The 17,231-nt window shown below is 39.5% G+C and overlaps 1 protein-coding gene across 2 annotated transcripts in view; it reads right to left on the bottom strand.

Annotated features, from left to right (window-relative positions):
- Positions 1 to 2,464: 2,464 nt before the first annotated feature.
- LOC136400107 (cytochrome P450 4X1-like) overlaps positions 2,465 to 17,231 on the bottom strand; it is a 72,732-nt gene continuing 57,965 nt past the window's right edge. For both annotated transcript variants that reach the window (XM_066376203.1, XM_066376204.1), the window contains 6 exons: positions 12,460 to 12,566; positions 11,720 to 11,910; positions 7,742 to 7,875; positions 5,169 to 5,233; positions 3,421 to 3,503; positions 2,465 to 2,654 (listed from right to left, as the gene is read on the bottom strand). In XM_066376203.1, the coding sequence (XP_066232300.1) occupies positions 2,486 to 2,654; positions 3,421 to 3,503; positions 5,169 to 5,233; positions 7,742 to 7,875; positions 11,720 to 11,910; positions 12,460 to 12,566 (749 nt within the window). In that variant the 3' untranslated portion in view covers positions 2,465 to 2,485. The remainder of the gene's footprint in view (positions 2,655 to 3,420; positions 3,504 to 5,168; positions 5,234 to 7,741; positions 7,876 to 11,719; positions 11,911 to 12,459; positions 12,567 to 17,231) is intronic.

The raw sequence follows: 17,231 nt of genomic DNA, 5'->3' as shown, positions 1-17,231 counted from the left end.
TATACAGCAGAGCAGCCCACAGCCATGCCAGTCGAGATGTGGACGGTACAGAGGAAAGTTCAGTGTGTTTCGTGGCTTGCTAAATTCAAATCCGTGACCAAAGTGCAACATGAATATCAGCGCATTTATAATGAAGCGCCACCACATAGGAATAACATTACTCGGTGGGATAAGCAGTTGAAGGAAACCGGCAGTTTGGTGGAGAAACCCCATTCTGGTAGGCCATCAGTCAGTGACGAGTCTGTAGAAGCTATACGGGATAGCTACTTAAGGAGCCCTAAAAAATCTGTACATGAGCCCACATTGAACTGCACTGAATAGGTATGAAACTGGGAGAGAGTTTTCCTTTTATTTGGTGTAGATTTCACATTTTTATCGTCTTTTGTTGCTTTCCTATGACTGGTCAAAAGTGCACCATGACTTTACGGACACAATGTATATCACCTTCTTGTAAAGAGTTTTCTAGATAACTGAATTCAAAGTAGGTCCCTTGATTACTGTCCAGCTCACCCCACTCATTTCATTTGTAGCATTTCCATAATTTGTAACTATTATTACCCATCTTCCACTTCACAATAACTCTTCCATGAGGACAGGGATCATGTCTATTAATCTACTGAATCTCTAATGCTTATCAAGATATCTGATATGTAGTAATCATTTAACTATCGAATGAGTGATGAATCTGAAAATCATTAAGAAATTCCCATGCAGGCTTCACAAGACTTGTTAGCACCAGGAAAGTATGTAAAATTATCTTTTTTTTTAAATTTTTTTTAAATTCATTTTAGAGAGGAGAGAGAAAGGGAGAGAGAGAGAGAGAGGAGAGAGAGAGACAGAGAGAGAAGGTGGGGAGGAGCTGGAAGCATCAACTCCCATATGTGCTTTGACCAGGCAAGCCCAGGGTTTCGAACCAGTGGCCTCAGCAATTCCAGGTTGATGCTTTATCCACTGCGCCACCACAGGTCAGGCTGTAAAATTATCTTGATAACATTCCACAAATATGAAGGCTTTGTTAGCCAAGACTCATAGTAGTTGCTTCTCATATGTGTCTTGACTGGGCAAGCCCAGGGTTTTGTACCAGCGACCTCAGTGTTCCAGGTCAACGCTTTATCCACTGCGCCATCACAGGTCAGGCCTGTTAGCCAAGACCCAAAGCCCAAAACCACAAAAAAAGTTTATATATCTGCTTCATAAAAATTTAGAAGTTCTATATTCTATATGGTAACTGACATCATAAGTACTGTTTTGAAAAGGAAAAAAATGGGAAAATTACAAAAATGGTTAGAATAAAAAATTATAATCTACAGTATATAAAAATTCATATGAACCAATAAGAGAAAGACAAGCAACTTTATAGAAAAAGAAACATAGATAATGTAGAAAGCATACAGAACAAAACAAAAATAAACACAAATGGTCCATAAGCATGCTTTTTAAAAACACAAATAAGTTCCAATCATAAGAATAAGTTAATTGAATTGTGGTACACCCATATTAGAAAATATGAGCCAGAATTAGGAATGAGATGTAGTTTTATTAAGTGAAAAAAGAGCAAGAACAATAAGGACATGATGTGATCTATAAAAATACATACATACATACATACAGGCCCTGGCCGGTTGGCTTAGTGGTAGAGCATCGGCCTGGCATGCAGAAGTCCCAGGTTTGATTCCCGGCCAGGGCACACAGGAGAAGCGCCCATCTGCTTCTCCCCCTCCTTCCTCGCTGTCTCTCTCTTCCCATCCCGCAGCCGAGGCTCCATTGGAGCAAAGATGGCCCGGGCGTTGGGGATGGCTCCTCGGCCTCTGCCCCAGGCGCTAGAGTGGCTCTGGTCGCAATAGAGCGACGCCCCGGAGGGGCAGAGCATCACCCCCTGGTGGGCGTGCCGGGTGGATCCCGGTCGGGCGCATGCGGGAGTCTGTCTGACTGTCTCTCCCCGTTTCTAGCTTCAGAAAAATACAAAAAAAAAATACATACATACATAAAAACATATGAAATGTTTGAAAAAAGTCTGAAAGAATGACCACCAAACTTTTGTTTTTAGGAAAAGCACTAGGATTGGTCAGAACAGGGAGGGGTGTGTTATGTAAAATGAAATTTATACTTTTAACTCTACTTGCTTTTTCTAGTGTTAAATATCTTTTATACTGAGAATACATTCACCCATTACTGTATAAGTCTGAAAATTATTTAAAAAAAACAGCAAAACATATATGGAAGTCATCTAGCACACTTCATTATATATAGCATTAATAGTAGCCAAAATCAAACAGAAAAGATCTAAAAATCTCCCAAGTCATGCAAAAACAGATCTAGGTGATACCTGGTGTCACCTAGAAATGTTTCTGGATAACATGCAGCTCCACAAAGACACCCACCCCACTTGTCCATACTTTGATTCCTCTCTATGTTCGTGGACCATTAGTAGTAATTTAACTTTGAAACAAAAAAATCTGTAATCATTGTACCCTGGGCTCTAACATTAGTAAATTTTTTTCAGGTATAAATTGATCCCATTCTTGGATGTGAGGATAATCTGGTTTGAAAGAGAAGGAGGCCTGGCAGGGTCTGGAGTCACCTTGAAGCGGAGCAGAATCAAGGCAATGGCCACCTTTAGCTCAAGCATGGCGAAGTGCTGCCCGATGCAGTTCCTGTCGACACAAGAGAAAATCAGATACTTGAAGAAATGGTGTTTCTCCTGACTCCTCAATAAGATACTAGAATAACAAGTCTGATTAACCAAAGTAAAGAAACATTTTCATTGTTAATGCCATGCAAACTTTTGTGCTTTGGGTTTACATTGTCTCCTGCAAGAAGGTGAGCTGGGAGGTCCCACTATTCCCCCCCCCCCCGCCCACCAAAACAAGGTGGCACTTGGAGTTGCTCATAGAATTCTTTCTCCTGGGAGAATCTGAAGTAAAACACGGTGACTATAGTTGATAAAATTATATTATATATATATTTGTAATTTTCTAAGAAGGTAAATTGCAACTTTACAATAGTATATATTTCACACACAACATACACGAAAGATAAATATGTGAAGTGAAGGATGTGTCAATTAACTAGATAGGGAGGAATCTTTTCTCAATGTATATGTATATGAAATAATCATGATGTATGCTTCAAAGATCTTACCATTTTATATGTCAGTTGTACCTCAGCACAACTATAATTTTTAGAAAATTTTTTTCCATTTTTAGAAAAAATAAATGCAGCCCATGTGCATTGAGGGCAAACTGCACTGAGCCTATGAGTCAACAGCTTATCACTAGGCAGCTCTGAGGCACGGCTACATAGGACGTGATAGAGAAGGGCATTGTCCTTCTTGAAACTAACAGGCCCGCTCAGAAGCTCAACTAGGTTTACACTGAGATCTCCTCCTGTATATTTTCAAGAGCATCAAGTTGTCCTCACCTTGGTCCAGCTGAGAATGGCAGGAAGGAGTGGGAGTGTCTCTTATCAGAATCCTCCTGAGAGAACCTCAAGGGGTCAAAGACCTGAAATGAGAGGGCACCCCAACAGCATTAACACATTTCTTACATATATATAAGAATAAAATTATAACACATATAATTTCAAATGTTCTAGCAGTCACATTTTTAAAGGGTAACATAAATTTTAATAATAGAATTTATTTAACAGAAATTATTATCATTCCAACATCTACCCAGCATAAATAATTATTAAGAAAACATTTCACATTTTGGGGGCACAGGTTCAAGATCCAGTGTGAATTTTTTCCAGCACATCTCAGCTTCGACTCATCACATTTCAAGGGCTCAGTAGCCACATGCACTAATGGCTACACCCTACAGGGGTCCCCAAACTTTTTACACAGAGGGCCAGTTCACTGTCCCTCAGACCGTTGGAGGGCCGCCACATACAGTGCTCCTCTCACTGACCACCAATGAAAGAGGTGGCCCTTCCAGAAGTGCGGTGGGGGGCCGGATAAATGGCCTCAGGGGGTTGCATGCGGCCCGCGGGCCATAGTTTGGGGACGCCTGCTTACAACTCCAGACCTATGTGACCTTGTCTGGCTTCCTAATTGATGGGTCTGTTACCCAGACTAAGTAAGGCAAGGCAGAACCACTATGGCAAGTATATTATTTTCAGTTAGAAGTCAAGTCAAAATGATTATATAATTAGTTGTTAATGAGATCTGTAGCCCAACTTCTCATTACCTGTAACCAACCCTTAACCCCACCAGCTTTTGTAAAAAGAAGCATTCATACATGTTGTGTTTAAAGTTTTGAGAACACTGAATCAGGAACTCGTGTAGGCTACACATCTTTTTGCTTCTCCAACTCCTCTGTCCTCCCTGCTCTGGGCTCTAAGAAGCTGGCCCACATGTTGTCCTGTTGGGTTTCACCAAAATAATCATTGATAGGGGCAGAGTTGGATTTAACGGCGGGGGCATGGAGCCCTGCAAAACTCCAACTTTACATTTTTTTCTAATGTAAGGGGCCCAATATTTTCTTCTGCACCTGGGGCCTCAACCAACCTTAATCCGCCTCTGGATAGGAGATCTGGAGGGTGGGAGGAGAGCACTCGGGGTATTTATTCCCTGGCCCCTCCCTACAGGCTGTCTCGGGTTGGCTGCATGCTCTCCTGACACATGCCTGGATGATGGCCTTTCCCAGGAGCCCTCTTTCTCCAGGTGTGTAACCCTCGCTCCCGTAGCTCATCAGGCCTACAGGTGGTAAGCAGTTTGGTAGTTATTGGCTCCTTTTTGCTTTTCCTAAACCCTGACCCCATACCTTTATCAATAGTTCCTTCATAAAACTCTCCTCAAATATCTCAACTTGAGGGAATCATTGCTTTCTTTCCATAATCCTGATTGTTACATCCAGCAAAAGGGGTTTGAGTTACCTGAATTACTACTGACCACTGATCTCTCAACAAGTGCCTGGTAGAGCCTGTTAAGTAATGGCTGTGGCAATTTAGAGCAGCCCATGTGACATTGTGCCAATTTGTTCATTCAAGCCAAGATAAAGTAGGAACAGAGGGAAAAGACAAGTTTCTTTTAGTGGAAAAGATTTACGTTTTTTATTTTTCTCTGTATTGGTGTTTGTTGTATTGTTTGCCACTTCTATGCACATCTAACAAAAAGTGAATCGCATAGCATTAGTTCTTTGAAGTATTTATGTGTAAAACAGGCACACCTTCGGGTTTTCCCAGATGGCAGGGTTGCGGTGAAGGCCCCAAATACTGAGAACCACGGTTATTCCTGAGAAAGGAGGGAGATAATAGAGATTGTAAGAGAAAGAGTAAGCAGTGCGCTACTGTCATACCACTCCTCAGTAAGACTTTTCTTCTAGATGAGAAGAACTTGCTCCTGGCAGAGCTCTGTGTGCTGTAGCTAATGCCAGCAGTGATGGAACCATGGGAAGATGAGGCTTGGTGGCACCTTAGTTTTTACTATTTATTTTATTTTATTTTTTCTGAAGTGAGAAGCGGGGAGGTAGTCAGACAGACTCCCTCATGTGCCCAACTGGGATCCACCTGGCATGCCCACTGGGGGCAATGCTCTGCCCATCTAGGGCATTGCTCCATTGCAACTGGAGCCATTCTAGTGCCTGAGGCAGAGGCCATGCAGCCACCCTCAGTGCCTGGGCCAGCTTTGCTCCAATGGAGCCTTGGTTGTGAGAGGGGAAGAGAGAGACAGAGAGGAAGGGGAGGGAGAAGGATGGAGAAGCAGATGGGCACTCTTTCTGTGTGTCCTGGCTGGGATTTGAACCTGAGACTTCCACATGCCAGGCCAATGCTCTACCACTGAGCCAGCCAGCCAGGGCTGCACCTTAGTTTTTAGAGCAATGACCTACTTAATACATGATTCTGTCTTTAAGAGCTGTTGGTATCGTGTCAAAACATGCTTATGTTTTCTGCACCTCTGGAAATCACTTGTATTATAGTCTCTCTGATCCATAATGACATGTATTCCAAGACCTCCAGTAAAACCTTGAAACTGTAAATAGTACCAAACCCTATATATACTATGTTCTTACCTATACATACATACCTATGATGGTTTTATTTATAAATTAAGCAGAGTAAGAGATTAACAACTAATAATGAAGACAATTATAGCAATATATTAAAATAAAAGTTATATGAATGTGATTTCTCTCACATAAAATATCCACAAAAAGTACTCTCATTTTTTGTGATGATGTGAGATAATAAAAGGCCAAACTTAGTCTTCAATTTCTTAATCACTTGCAGGAAAGGTTTGGGTGTCACTCATTTCATAGCACACCTGGCTGAAGTCTTCATATAGGCTTAGTGCTTTCTGGCACAACATGCTGTCCATCAGAACATATTTTCTGTTCATGTCTTTCAGCCAAAAATTTAATGCCCTATTTATCTTAACTAGACACTGATCATACACTGTGGCTAAAACTTTTGCAGTTTGAGGTGCAACAGAACAACTAGCACAAATTTATTTTTCCTTCTTAACAATTTCATAAATAGAATATTCATTTTTACCCTAGATCACAGCAAACACAGTGCATAAGAACACTCGACTTTTCTCTTTAAAGAGAACACTTTATAGCTTCTTTTTGGTATATTCGTATTGCCAGCATCACCACTCTTGTGCTTTGAGACCATTATTAAGGAAAATAAGGGTTTCAGACCCCAGGTGACTGCAGGTAACAGAACCAGGGTAAATGAAACCATGGATAAGGAGGGACTACCATATGTCCATTAATGAACTCACTATAAAGCACCTACTGGAGACAGTTTGGGGACATAAGAACAGAACCGTAATTCCATCATGCAAATCCAATAACAAATTTCTGTTGATGCTGTTCCTATACAGATGGTGAGAAATTTTGTCAAATATCTGCATAGTTTGGGGATTTAAAAAAAAGACAGAGGGGAGAGTATTTGGAATTATTTGCTAACCAGAAATAATTCTGATAAGTTCATTCTTGATCTTTCAAAAATGTCACAGTGAGTGACAAGTTGTTGGTATTTCCCACAAACAATTCTGTTGGCTTGTTTCCAAGGGCAAGAATAAATAGATCACTGAAGCAGCTACATGAAGGGTGTCTCTTGTGATCCCTCTGCCTCCTACTCACTCTGCTAAGAAACCTGTGCTGTTCTGAAGAGCTCTGGGCTCTGGGCATGAGGCCTCTATGTGAGTTCTAGCTCTGCTCATTGCATGCTGGGGCCCCCCAGTGGGTTTTGGCTACACCAAAAGTATTTGAAAATGCCTTTAAACTGCAAAGCACCATAGAAGTGTTCGTTAAGATCATGTTCCAAGGCAAAATATGAGATAAAATGCTTGACGATTCTATGTAGAATATTCAGTGTTGCTCACTTATTAGGGTGATATTATGATGATGAAGCTGAGAACTTTCCTTGAGTCTTCGAGGTAAAGATAATGGTGTTCATCTCCCATAAAGTCTCACCTGGGTCTCAAACTCATCCAAACAAGGATTATCTAAAAACAATGTCTTACAGTGAATAACCCCTTGAGTTAAAATTCTGGACACAGGTTCGGAGCATAGCTTTGCTGCAAATTGTTATAAGCTTTGGGGAAGCCTCTAAAACCAACATCTGATTAAGGCAATGCCCACTGAGCTGTTACTTAATAGGTGCCTGACCTTAAGCTGGGTGTCTTTAGGACTGTCTTTTGACTTCTCCAAAAGTTGAGAAACCACTGGTCTGTTACTGTGGTCCCTGATATCCCACAGACTCTAGGAACTGCCTAGGAAAAGAATGCAAAGACCTGCAGGCAAGGAGCGTCCATCTGGGAAGGTAATGGGCTTGCTGAGTTCTCTGGAGATGGATACGATTGTAGGGGTCAATCGAAGAGACTCCTTGATACACATTGTTGTGTATGACATCTCACCCAGCTGGTCCCTGTGAATACAATGGAAGGAGGAAAAAGGACTCAGACACCATGTCCAGTTTGTAAATACTGATTTTTTTCTACTTGATGTTTGTTCCTGGTAAATATCATCCTCAGGTTAATGCTATTTTTTAATTGGTTATGTAACACCATGTTAAAATGGGACTCCTCTCATAAGGTCAGCTGAGGTCCCAGATGAAGAAGAACCAAACAGGTGCCAAATATTCTTATTATAAAGTGAGGTGCTAAGACTGGCAAAGGATTTGCTAAGGAGATTTCTGAAAACATGTAGTGCTACTCTTAGCTCATCATAAGAACCAAGAGTATATGAAACAGCTAAGGACTGAAGCAAGGAGGCTTAAGAGTTTTGATAGAAAAAGTTTTTGAAAGAAAAAGAAAAGAAACATTCTTTAAAGAAAATATTAATTGGGATGCTGGAGAGCTGAGAAAAATGGAGGAGGGTGTTCCCCCCCCCCCACCTCATGTTAACCAAAGGGGGTTTCTAGAAGGTCAGTTAAGAGATCTGATATGTGTTCCCTGGAGTTTGTGGAGCATAAGACTGATAGGAAAAGCCATGATTCAGAACAGACAGAGAAGCAGGGGAGAGTATCAGGAAAAGCGAGGATGCTAGTGAGTGTCCTATGGAACAACAAACTGGCCAGAGGGAGAGCTCTGGAGCCAGCGTGAAGGGAACTTTAAAGATAAGAATTCCCTTGCCCCCTGAATCGCTATTGCAAAGTCCCAGTAAGAGAATCTCCAAGAAACCCACAGATGCACCCATCTAGAACAAAAGGAAGCATTTGAATATCCACCGAGATCAGATGGCAAGATCACAATAGTAGCAACTGCTTTCTCCTTATCCTCTTTCCTTCTTGGGACCATTTCTGAAAGGGTCAGTAACAGCAGACTAGGTGAGGAGCTGGTCAGTAAGAAGCCAACCATAAGCTTCTTATCCACTGTAGGCTACCAGCCAAAGATGTACTGAGCTGGGATAAAGAGATGCTCCAAGCGGATAAGAATTTGGTTTTTGATATTACAGTGGATCAGACACCTTAATCAGTGAAATGAGACTCCTCTTTTTCTTTTAATTTTATTTAGAAAATTAAATTTCCTAGCGTGCAGAGGACCCGGGTTCGATTCCTGGCCAGGGCACACAGGAGAAGCGCCCATTTGCTTCTCCACACCTCCGCCGTGCTTTCCTCTCTGTCTCTCTCTTCCCCTCCCGCAGCCAAGGCTCCACTGGAGCAAAGATGGCCCGGGCGCTGGGGATGGCTCTGTGGCCTCTGCCTCAGGCGCTAGAGTGGCTCTGGTTGCAACATGGCAACGCCCAGGATGGGCAGAGCATCGCCCCCTGGTGGGCAGAGTGTCGCCCCATGGTGGGCGTGCCGGGTGGATCCCGGTCGGGCGCATGCGGGAGTCTGTCTGACTGTCTCTCCCTGTTTCCAGCTTCAGAAAAAAAAAAATTAAATTTCAAGGGGTGACATTCATCAATAAGAGTTTATCATTTTCAGGTAAACATTTCTATAGCATTTGAACTGTTGATTATGTTGTGTACCCATCACCCAAAATCAAATCATTTTCCATCACCGCACATTTGTCCCTGTTTACTCCCCTGTTCTTTGATTTATTATTTATTATTTTTTCTTTTTTGAAAGAGGCAGGGAGAAAGAAAGAGACAGAAACATCAAGCTGCTCTTGTATGTGACCTGACTGGGGAATCAAACTGGCATCCTCTGCGCTCCAGGATGACGATCCAACCAAACGAGCCATCCAGCCAGGGCTCCCTGCTCTTTGATTTAAATAAATTGGAATATGTGAGATTTACTCCAGACTACACACCAGAAAAATCTGCTTCAAACAGCAAGTTTAAGTGTTGGCAGAAGAAGAATAGTTTTTAAAATGCACCCTAGCTAGTCAGATTGATTCAACAAAATAATTGCACATAGTATTTAAGTCTACTTGCTGTTCTAATTATTTGTTTTGAATGAAGGGAATAGCCTTCAGTGATGTAAAATTTTAATTTTGACCACTTTCAACCTTGAGCCCAGAATAAAAAGTCATATTCTTAGTCTGGAACTTTGCATATTTAAGAAAAAACAACCGTGTCTACCTCAGCCATAGTGCAGAAAGAAGAGAGGAATTTTAGCCCAAAAAAGAAATGGGCTGACTGACATGGAGCCAAAGAGAGATACTGATCAACTTTTCAGCTTTCCCAAAAACTGCTTTTTGTAGTGTGGTTTTTTTTTTTTTAAGTTTATTCATTTTAGAGAGGAGAGAGAGAGGAGAGACAGAGAGAGAGAAGGGGGGAGAGGAGCTGGAAGCATCAACTCCCATATGTGCCTTGACCAGGCAAGCCCAGGGTTTCGAACTGGCGACCTCAGCATTTCCAGGTCGACGCTTTACCCACTGCGCCACCACAGGTCAGGCCGTAGTGTGGTTTTGTTATCTGTCTAAAAGAATTATCAATTCACATAATGCTATGTACAAATTTCATTAAATGTAACTATAGGGCCATATTATAGAATAAGACATTTTATTTCCCCTGGCCTTTATTTTCTGACCTGGCTAAGATTTTTTTTTTTTTGCCTTCACATTTTACATAAGGTAAACAAGAATGAGAAAGATTACTATTTGAGTTATTCAAGGTTAAAATATCTAATTAATGTTGGGAGATAGTATACAGTGTTTCTAAATTCAGTGAAGGAATAAGAAGTGACTAATCAACAATGCATTTTGTGCTATACAGATTAGACCTTTAATTTACATTATGACATGTCTATTTTTTAAAACAAAAAGTGATATCTCTACTATACCCACACAAATTCAAATTTTCCTTTATAAATATTCTTATTAAGCTGATCTTTGCATTGGAAATAAGGTGCTTTCTGTTTAACCATGGGTTGCCCTTAGCATTTTTATTTTTCTGCCCTTTTGACTTAGAAAACAATGATGTGTGAAATATCTAGCTAGGTTGAACAGTATGGTCTATATCAGGAATATATGTGCTCTTTGCAAACAGCATGTTCAAGGGGAAAATTCATAACTTGGACATAATTAACAGCAAGATATGCTCAAAGTTGAGTAAATGGAGTTGAAGTTTTGTACCTGCTTACTCCTATCCAACTTATAAAAGGCACCTTAAGAATCAGATCTCCCAGAAAGTCTCCTTCAGAACCCCACACCAGCTTGGGAAACTGTCTTCTAAATCTCTGTGACAGCCAGGACATACTTCTCACCATTACCATGCTATTTTGAAATGATTTATATAGGGGTGCCTGTCTCCTGTATTAGGGTGTGAGCTCATTGAGGGTAAGACCTATACCAAATCTTGCCAGTAGTTTTAGTGCCTCAGTACATAAAATGTCCTCAGTCCATATTTGCTAAAGTCAACTTTAGTGTGTATCATTTAGTACTATGTTCAAATTCCAAAGCTAATCCTGAAGCATAAACAAGGAGATGGAAGACAATGTCTACAATATGCTTAGATGACACAGATGTTTACTAAGGTCTCTCAGAAGAAGAGCCCCACTGAGTCCTACCATTCAAGCTCTAAATGCAAGTCTAGGGATCAAGTCCACATTTCAAATGAAACAGAGACTGGGAGAAATAAAGAAATAATACATTTTATACATCACTAATTAGAAAAACAATGAAATAGATAACATATACATGCATAAACCTCTTTTGCAAAGGCAAAAGGATAACTTTGGAACCTCTAGAAAATGAGCATGGCAACCTGCCTCTTCTACTTCCACATATTTTGAAGCACTACAGCCACCAAGTTGCCAGAGGAAAGAATAAAGCAAAATCCCAGGAGGAAAACTAGGATAAAATGTATAGGGATGCAGATCTTACCAGGTGATAGAAGACCCATCTCCCAGGATGCCCCTGATCTCCTCCCGGCACCTCTCCTGATGCTCAGGGTTCTGAGCCAAGTGGTAGAGGAGCCAGGCAAGTCCCCCTCCTACGGTGTCTTGCCCTGCCACCATGAATGTGTTCACCTCAGACTGCAGGTCAGCATCTGAGAAGCTGTCACCATTTGCAGCCTAGAAAGCACAATAGAAATATTTTTATGCAATTTCAGTTTATAGATGTTTGGATCACCAATCAAAATAATGGATTTAAGGAAAAAATAGTCTTTCCAATGTGTTTCAATTTTAATTCAGTTCAACAAAAATATAGTATGAGCCACACATTATCCAGAGCATAAAGAAGAACCAAACTTAGAGGAGGAAAACAGGCCTTTCAAAAAGCTCCTTCAATCATCCTGCCAAATTTTCTAGCACCTCATTTCCAACCTTATCTCACTTTAAACTGTGACCCACTATCTTGTTTTCCTAAACTATAATGTAACTTTATGTTAAGACACCCAATTCTATCAATTCAGCAAAAAATTTAGCTTTATTTGACTTTTTCTAATGACAAAGTTGCAGAATTATATCTTTACTTCAAATTGTATGAAGCCAACCCATCTATTCAAAAGTATTTTTAAATTTAGTTGTCAGCTTTGCTTTTGTCTCGTCTACTTCGACTCATTCACCTATCCTCACAATTATCTACATATACGAGCAGGCTCAGAAATTTAAAAGATTTACCTGAGCAGAAAGGACAACATCCAGAAAATCGTGATACTTCCTCTTCGGAGTGTTTTCCAGATTCTTCTCATCCTTGAGAGATTTCCTTCTTTCTTGGATTACCTGCTCTGTGGTAGATTAATAATCCCCATTACTAAAGTGAGAGCAAAGTAAATCAAAGTAATATAAATTATAAAGCAAACCATGGCCTATAAATAGCTTCAGATCTTGCCTAATAACTTGAGGTCAGAATGGGTACAACCTTTTAAAAAGATTTAATTTTTGCAGATGTTTATTTTCCCATCAAATGACAATTATTGATCAAAGCTCAAAGACATAGGCTTCAAGTCAATATGGGAGAGTAAGTAAATGTTATGCTCACCTCTTCCCATGACCACCTCAAAAGTACAACTAGCCTGACCAGGCAGTGGTGCAGTGGATAGAGCATTGGACTGGGATGGAAAAGACCCAGGTTTGGGACCCCGAGGTTGCCAGCTTGAGTGAAGGCTCATCTGGTTTGAGCAAAAACTCACCAGCTTGGACCCAAGGTCACTGGCTTGAGCAAGGGGTTACTAGGTCTGCTAAAGGCCCATGGTCAAGGCACATATGAGAAAGCAATCAATGAACAACTAAGGTGTCGCAACAAAAAACTGATGATTGATGCTTCTCATCTCTCTCCATTCCTGTTTGTCTGTCCCTGTCTATCCCTGTCTCTGACACTCTCTCAGTCTCTGTTAATAAAAAAAAGTACAACTAAATTGTAGAAGAAGGTCCCTTCAGGACCACCTGAACACTAGCTGAACAGAACTATAACCAAGGATATGAAAAAGAAGCCACATTGAGACTGGTTGTAGTGGTGGAGAAGCAAAATGAGCTGGTCCTACACCCAGAGCATCAGGAGGGACACAGATGGGCCAACAGTAACCAAGACTCAATGACAACATGAGGGCTCACATAACCCACACAAGAGATAGTGGTGGAGCACCTAGCTCACATAATCATGATGAGTGTGCCACTGGGCTCCACAAGATAACCACTACATAAAACCATGATAACAACATTGAAGGACATAGCAGATCTACATAATACACACAGACAAACACAAAATGGAAAAGTAGGAGACAGAGAAACATGCCCTAAATTAAAGAACAAGAGATTCCCTCAAATGAAATGAAATTGAGGCAAACAAGCTAGGGAATGTTTCAAAATGAATATGAAGCAATAAAAAAAAAACACTTTTTTTTTTTATTAAACAAGAACATCACACAATAAAAGAGAAGAAAACAAATAAATCAAGACTCCAAAGTGGCTTTTCTAGAAAAGCCAAATCTCACAGTAGATTACAAATAACAGCTGATGCCAACCCAAGAAGACCTAGAAATAACACAACTGAAAAAGGAAGCAGACAAACCAAGCCCAGACTCAAACACACAGACATAATGAGAAGACAGAGAAGTGCAATCCAAATGAAACCACAAGAGAAACCTCCAGGAAATAAACTGAGTGATATGGAAATAACCAAACTTCCAGATGAAGAGTTTAAAATAATGATTGTTAGGATGCTTAGGGATCTTAGAACAACAATGGATGGTAATTACGAACACCTAAATAATGAAATAGCAAGTATTAAAAAAAAACATTAAAATATTAAAAAAGAATCAATCGGAGATGACAAATATTATTCAATATCAGAAATGAAGACCACAATGGAAGGAATTAAAAACAGAATAAATACAGCTGAGGATCAAATCAGCGAGTTGGAGGGCAACTGGAATGAAGGCATGAAAGCAGAGAAGAAAAAAGAAAAGAGACTCAAAAAGTCTGAGGAAACTCTTAGAGAGCTCTGTGACAACATGAAGAGAAATAACATCCGCATCATAGGGGTTCCTGAAGAAGAAGAAAAAGAACAAGGGATAGAGACTTTGTTCAATCATATCATAGCTGAAAACTTCCCTAAATGAATGCAGGAGAAACTCTCACAAGCTCAAGAAGCACAGAGGACTCCACTAAAGAGAAACTCAAAGAAACCTACAACAAGACACATTATAATTAAAATACCAAAGCTAAGCGATAAAGAGAAAATATTAAAAGCTGCAAGAGAAAAAAAAAGCTATCACCTACAAAGGAGTCTCCATAAGGATGACATCTGACTTCTCAACAGAAACACTTGAGGCAAGAAGGGAATGGCAAGAAATATTCAAAGTAATGCAGAACAAGAACCTACAACCAAGACTACTTTGTCCAGCAAGGCTATCGTTTAAAATTGAAGAAGAAATAAAAAGCTTCCTAGACAAAAAACAACTCAAGGAATTTATTACAACCAAACCAATGCTGCAGGAAATGTTGAGGGGCCCATTGTAAACAGATCAAAGTGGGAAAGGAATATAGCAAAAGAGCAATACAGCTTTAAAGAATAAAATGGCAATAAACAGCTACATATCAATAATAACCTTAAATGTAAATGGATTAAATGATCCAATCAAAAGACATACAGTAGCTGCGTGGATAAGAAAACAGGACCCGTACATATGCTGTCTACAAGAGACACACCTTAGAACAAAAGATACACATAGAATGAAGGTAAAAGGATGGAAAAAAACATTTCATGCAAATGGAAATGAAAAAAAAAAGCTGGGGTAGCAATACTTATATCAGACAAATTGGACTTTAAAACAAAGGATATAGTAAGAGATAAAGAAGGCCATACCATAATGATAAAGGGATTAATCCAACAGGAAGATATAACTATTATAAATATCTATGCACCTAATATAGGAGCACCTAAATATATAAAGCAGACTTTGGTGGATATAAAGGGCGAGATCAACAGCATACTATAATAGTATACTAACATCACTAGATAGATCCTCAAGAAAGAAAATTAACAAAGAAACAGCAGAATTAAAGGACACACTAGATCAACTCGATTTAATAGATATCTTCAGAACCTTTCACCCTAAAGCAGCAGAATATACATTCTTTTCAAGTGCTCATAGTACATTCTCTAGGATAGACCACATGTTACGGCACAAAAGTGGTCTCAACAAATTTAAGAAGATTGAAATCATATCAAGCACTTTTTCCGATCACAATGGCATGAAACTAGAAATGAACCACAACAGAAAAGCTCCAAAATTCTCAAACACATGGAAACTAAATAGCAGGTTGTTAAATAATGAATGGATTAAGAATGAGATCAAAGAAGAAATTTAAAAATTCCTAGAAACAAATGACAATGAGCATACAACAACTCAAAACTTTTGGGACACAGTAAAAGCAGTACTGAGAGGGAAGTTCATAGCACGACAGGCACACTTTCAGAGCTAGAAAAAGCTCAAATAAACAACTTAACCCTGCATCTAAAAGTACTAGAAAAAGAACAGCAAGTAAAGCCCAAATGTAGTAGAAGGAAGGAAATAATAAAGATCAGAGCAGAAATAAATGACATAGAGGCTAAAGAAACAATACAGAGGATCAAGGAAACTAGGAGCTGATTTCTTGAAAAGGTTAACAAGATTGATGAACCTTGGACTAGACTCACCAAGAAAAAGAGAGAGAGGACTCAAATAAATAAAATTAGAAATGAGAGTGGAGAAATAACAACTGACACAACAGAAATACAAAGGATTGTAAGAAAATACTATGAAGAACTGTATGCCAAAAAACTAGACAACCTAGATGAAATGGACAAATTCCTTGAAACATAAAATCTTCCAAAAATCAATCTGGAAGAATCAGAAAACCTAAACAGACCGATTACAATGAATGAGATCGAAACAGTTATAAAAAAACTCCCAACAAAGAAAAGTCCTGGGCCAGATGGCTTCACAACGGAATTCTACCAAATATTCAAAGAAGAACTAACTCCTATCCTTCTCAAACTATTTTAAAAAATTCAAGAGGAAGGAAGACTTCCAAACTGCTTTTATGAGGCGAGCATAATTCTGATTCCAAAACCAGGCAAAGACAACACAAAGAAAGAAAATTATAGGCCAATATCTCGGATGAATATAGATGCTAAAATCCTCAACAAAATATTAGCAAACCGGATCCAACAATATATGGAAAAAATTATACAACATGATCAAGTGGGATTTATTCTGGGGAGGCAAGACTGGTACGATATTTGCAAATCTATCAATGTTATTCATCACATTAACAAAAGGAAGGAGAAAAACCACATGATAATTTCAATAGATGCAGAAAAAGCATTTGATAAAATCCAGCACCCATTCATGATCAAAACTCTCAACAAAGTGGGAATACAGGGAACATACCTCAACATGATAAAAGCCATCTGTGACAAACCCACAGCCTACATCATACTCAATGGGAAAAAATTAAAAACAATCCCCTTAAGATCAGGAACAAGGCAGGGGTGCTCCCTTTCACCACTCTTATTCAACATAGTCCTGGAAGTCCTAGTCACAGCAATCAGACAAGAAGAAGGAATAAAAGGCATTCAAGTTGGAAAAGAAGAAGTAAAGCTATCATTATTTGCAGATGATATGATATTGTCTATAGAAAATCCTAAAGTCTCAGTCATAAAACTACTGGACCTGATAAGAGAATTCAGCAAGGTGGCAGGATATAAAATTAATACTCAGTAATCAGAGGCATTTTTATACACCAACAATGAACAGTCAGAAAGAGAAATTAAGGAAACAATCCCCTTCACTATTAAAACCAAAAAAATAGAGTACCTAGGAGTACATTTAACCAAGGAGACTAAACACTTGTACTCGGAAAATTATAAAACATTGATAAAAGAAATCAAGGAAGATACAAACAAG

Source organism: Saccopteryx leptura, chromosome 3 (genome assembly GCF_036850995.1).
Source record: "Saccopteryx leptura isolate mSacLep1 chromosome 3, mSacLep1_pri_phased_curated, whole genome shotgun sequence".
Lineage (NCBI taxonomy): Eukaryota > Metazoa > Chordata > Mammalia > Chiroptera > Emballonuridae > Saccopteryx > Saccopteryx leptura.
Note: the sequence above shows the minus strand (reverse complement) of the source record. Positions and strands in the feature narration are given on the sequence as shown.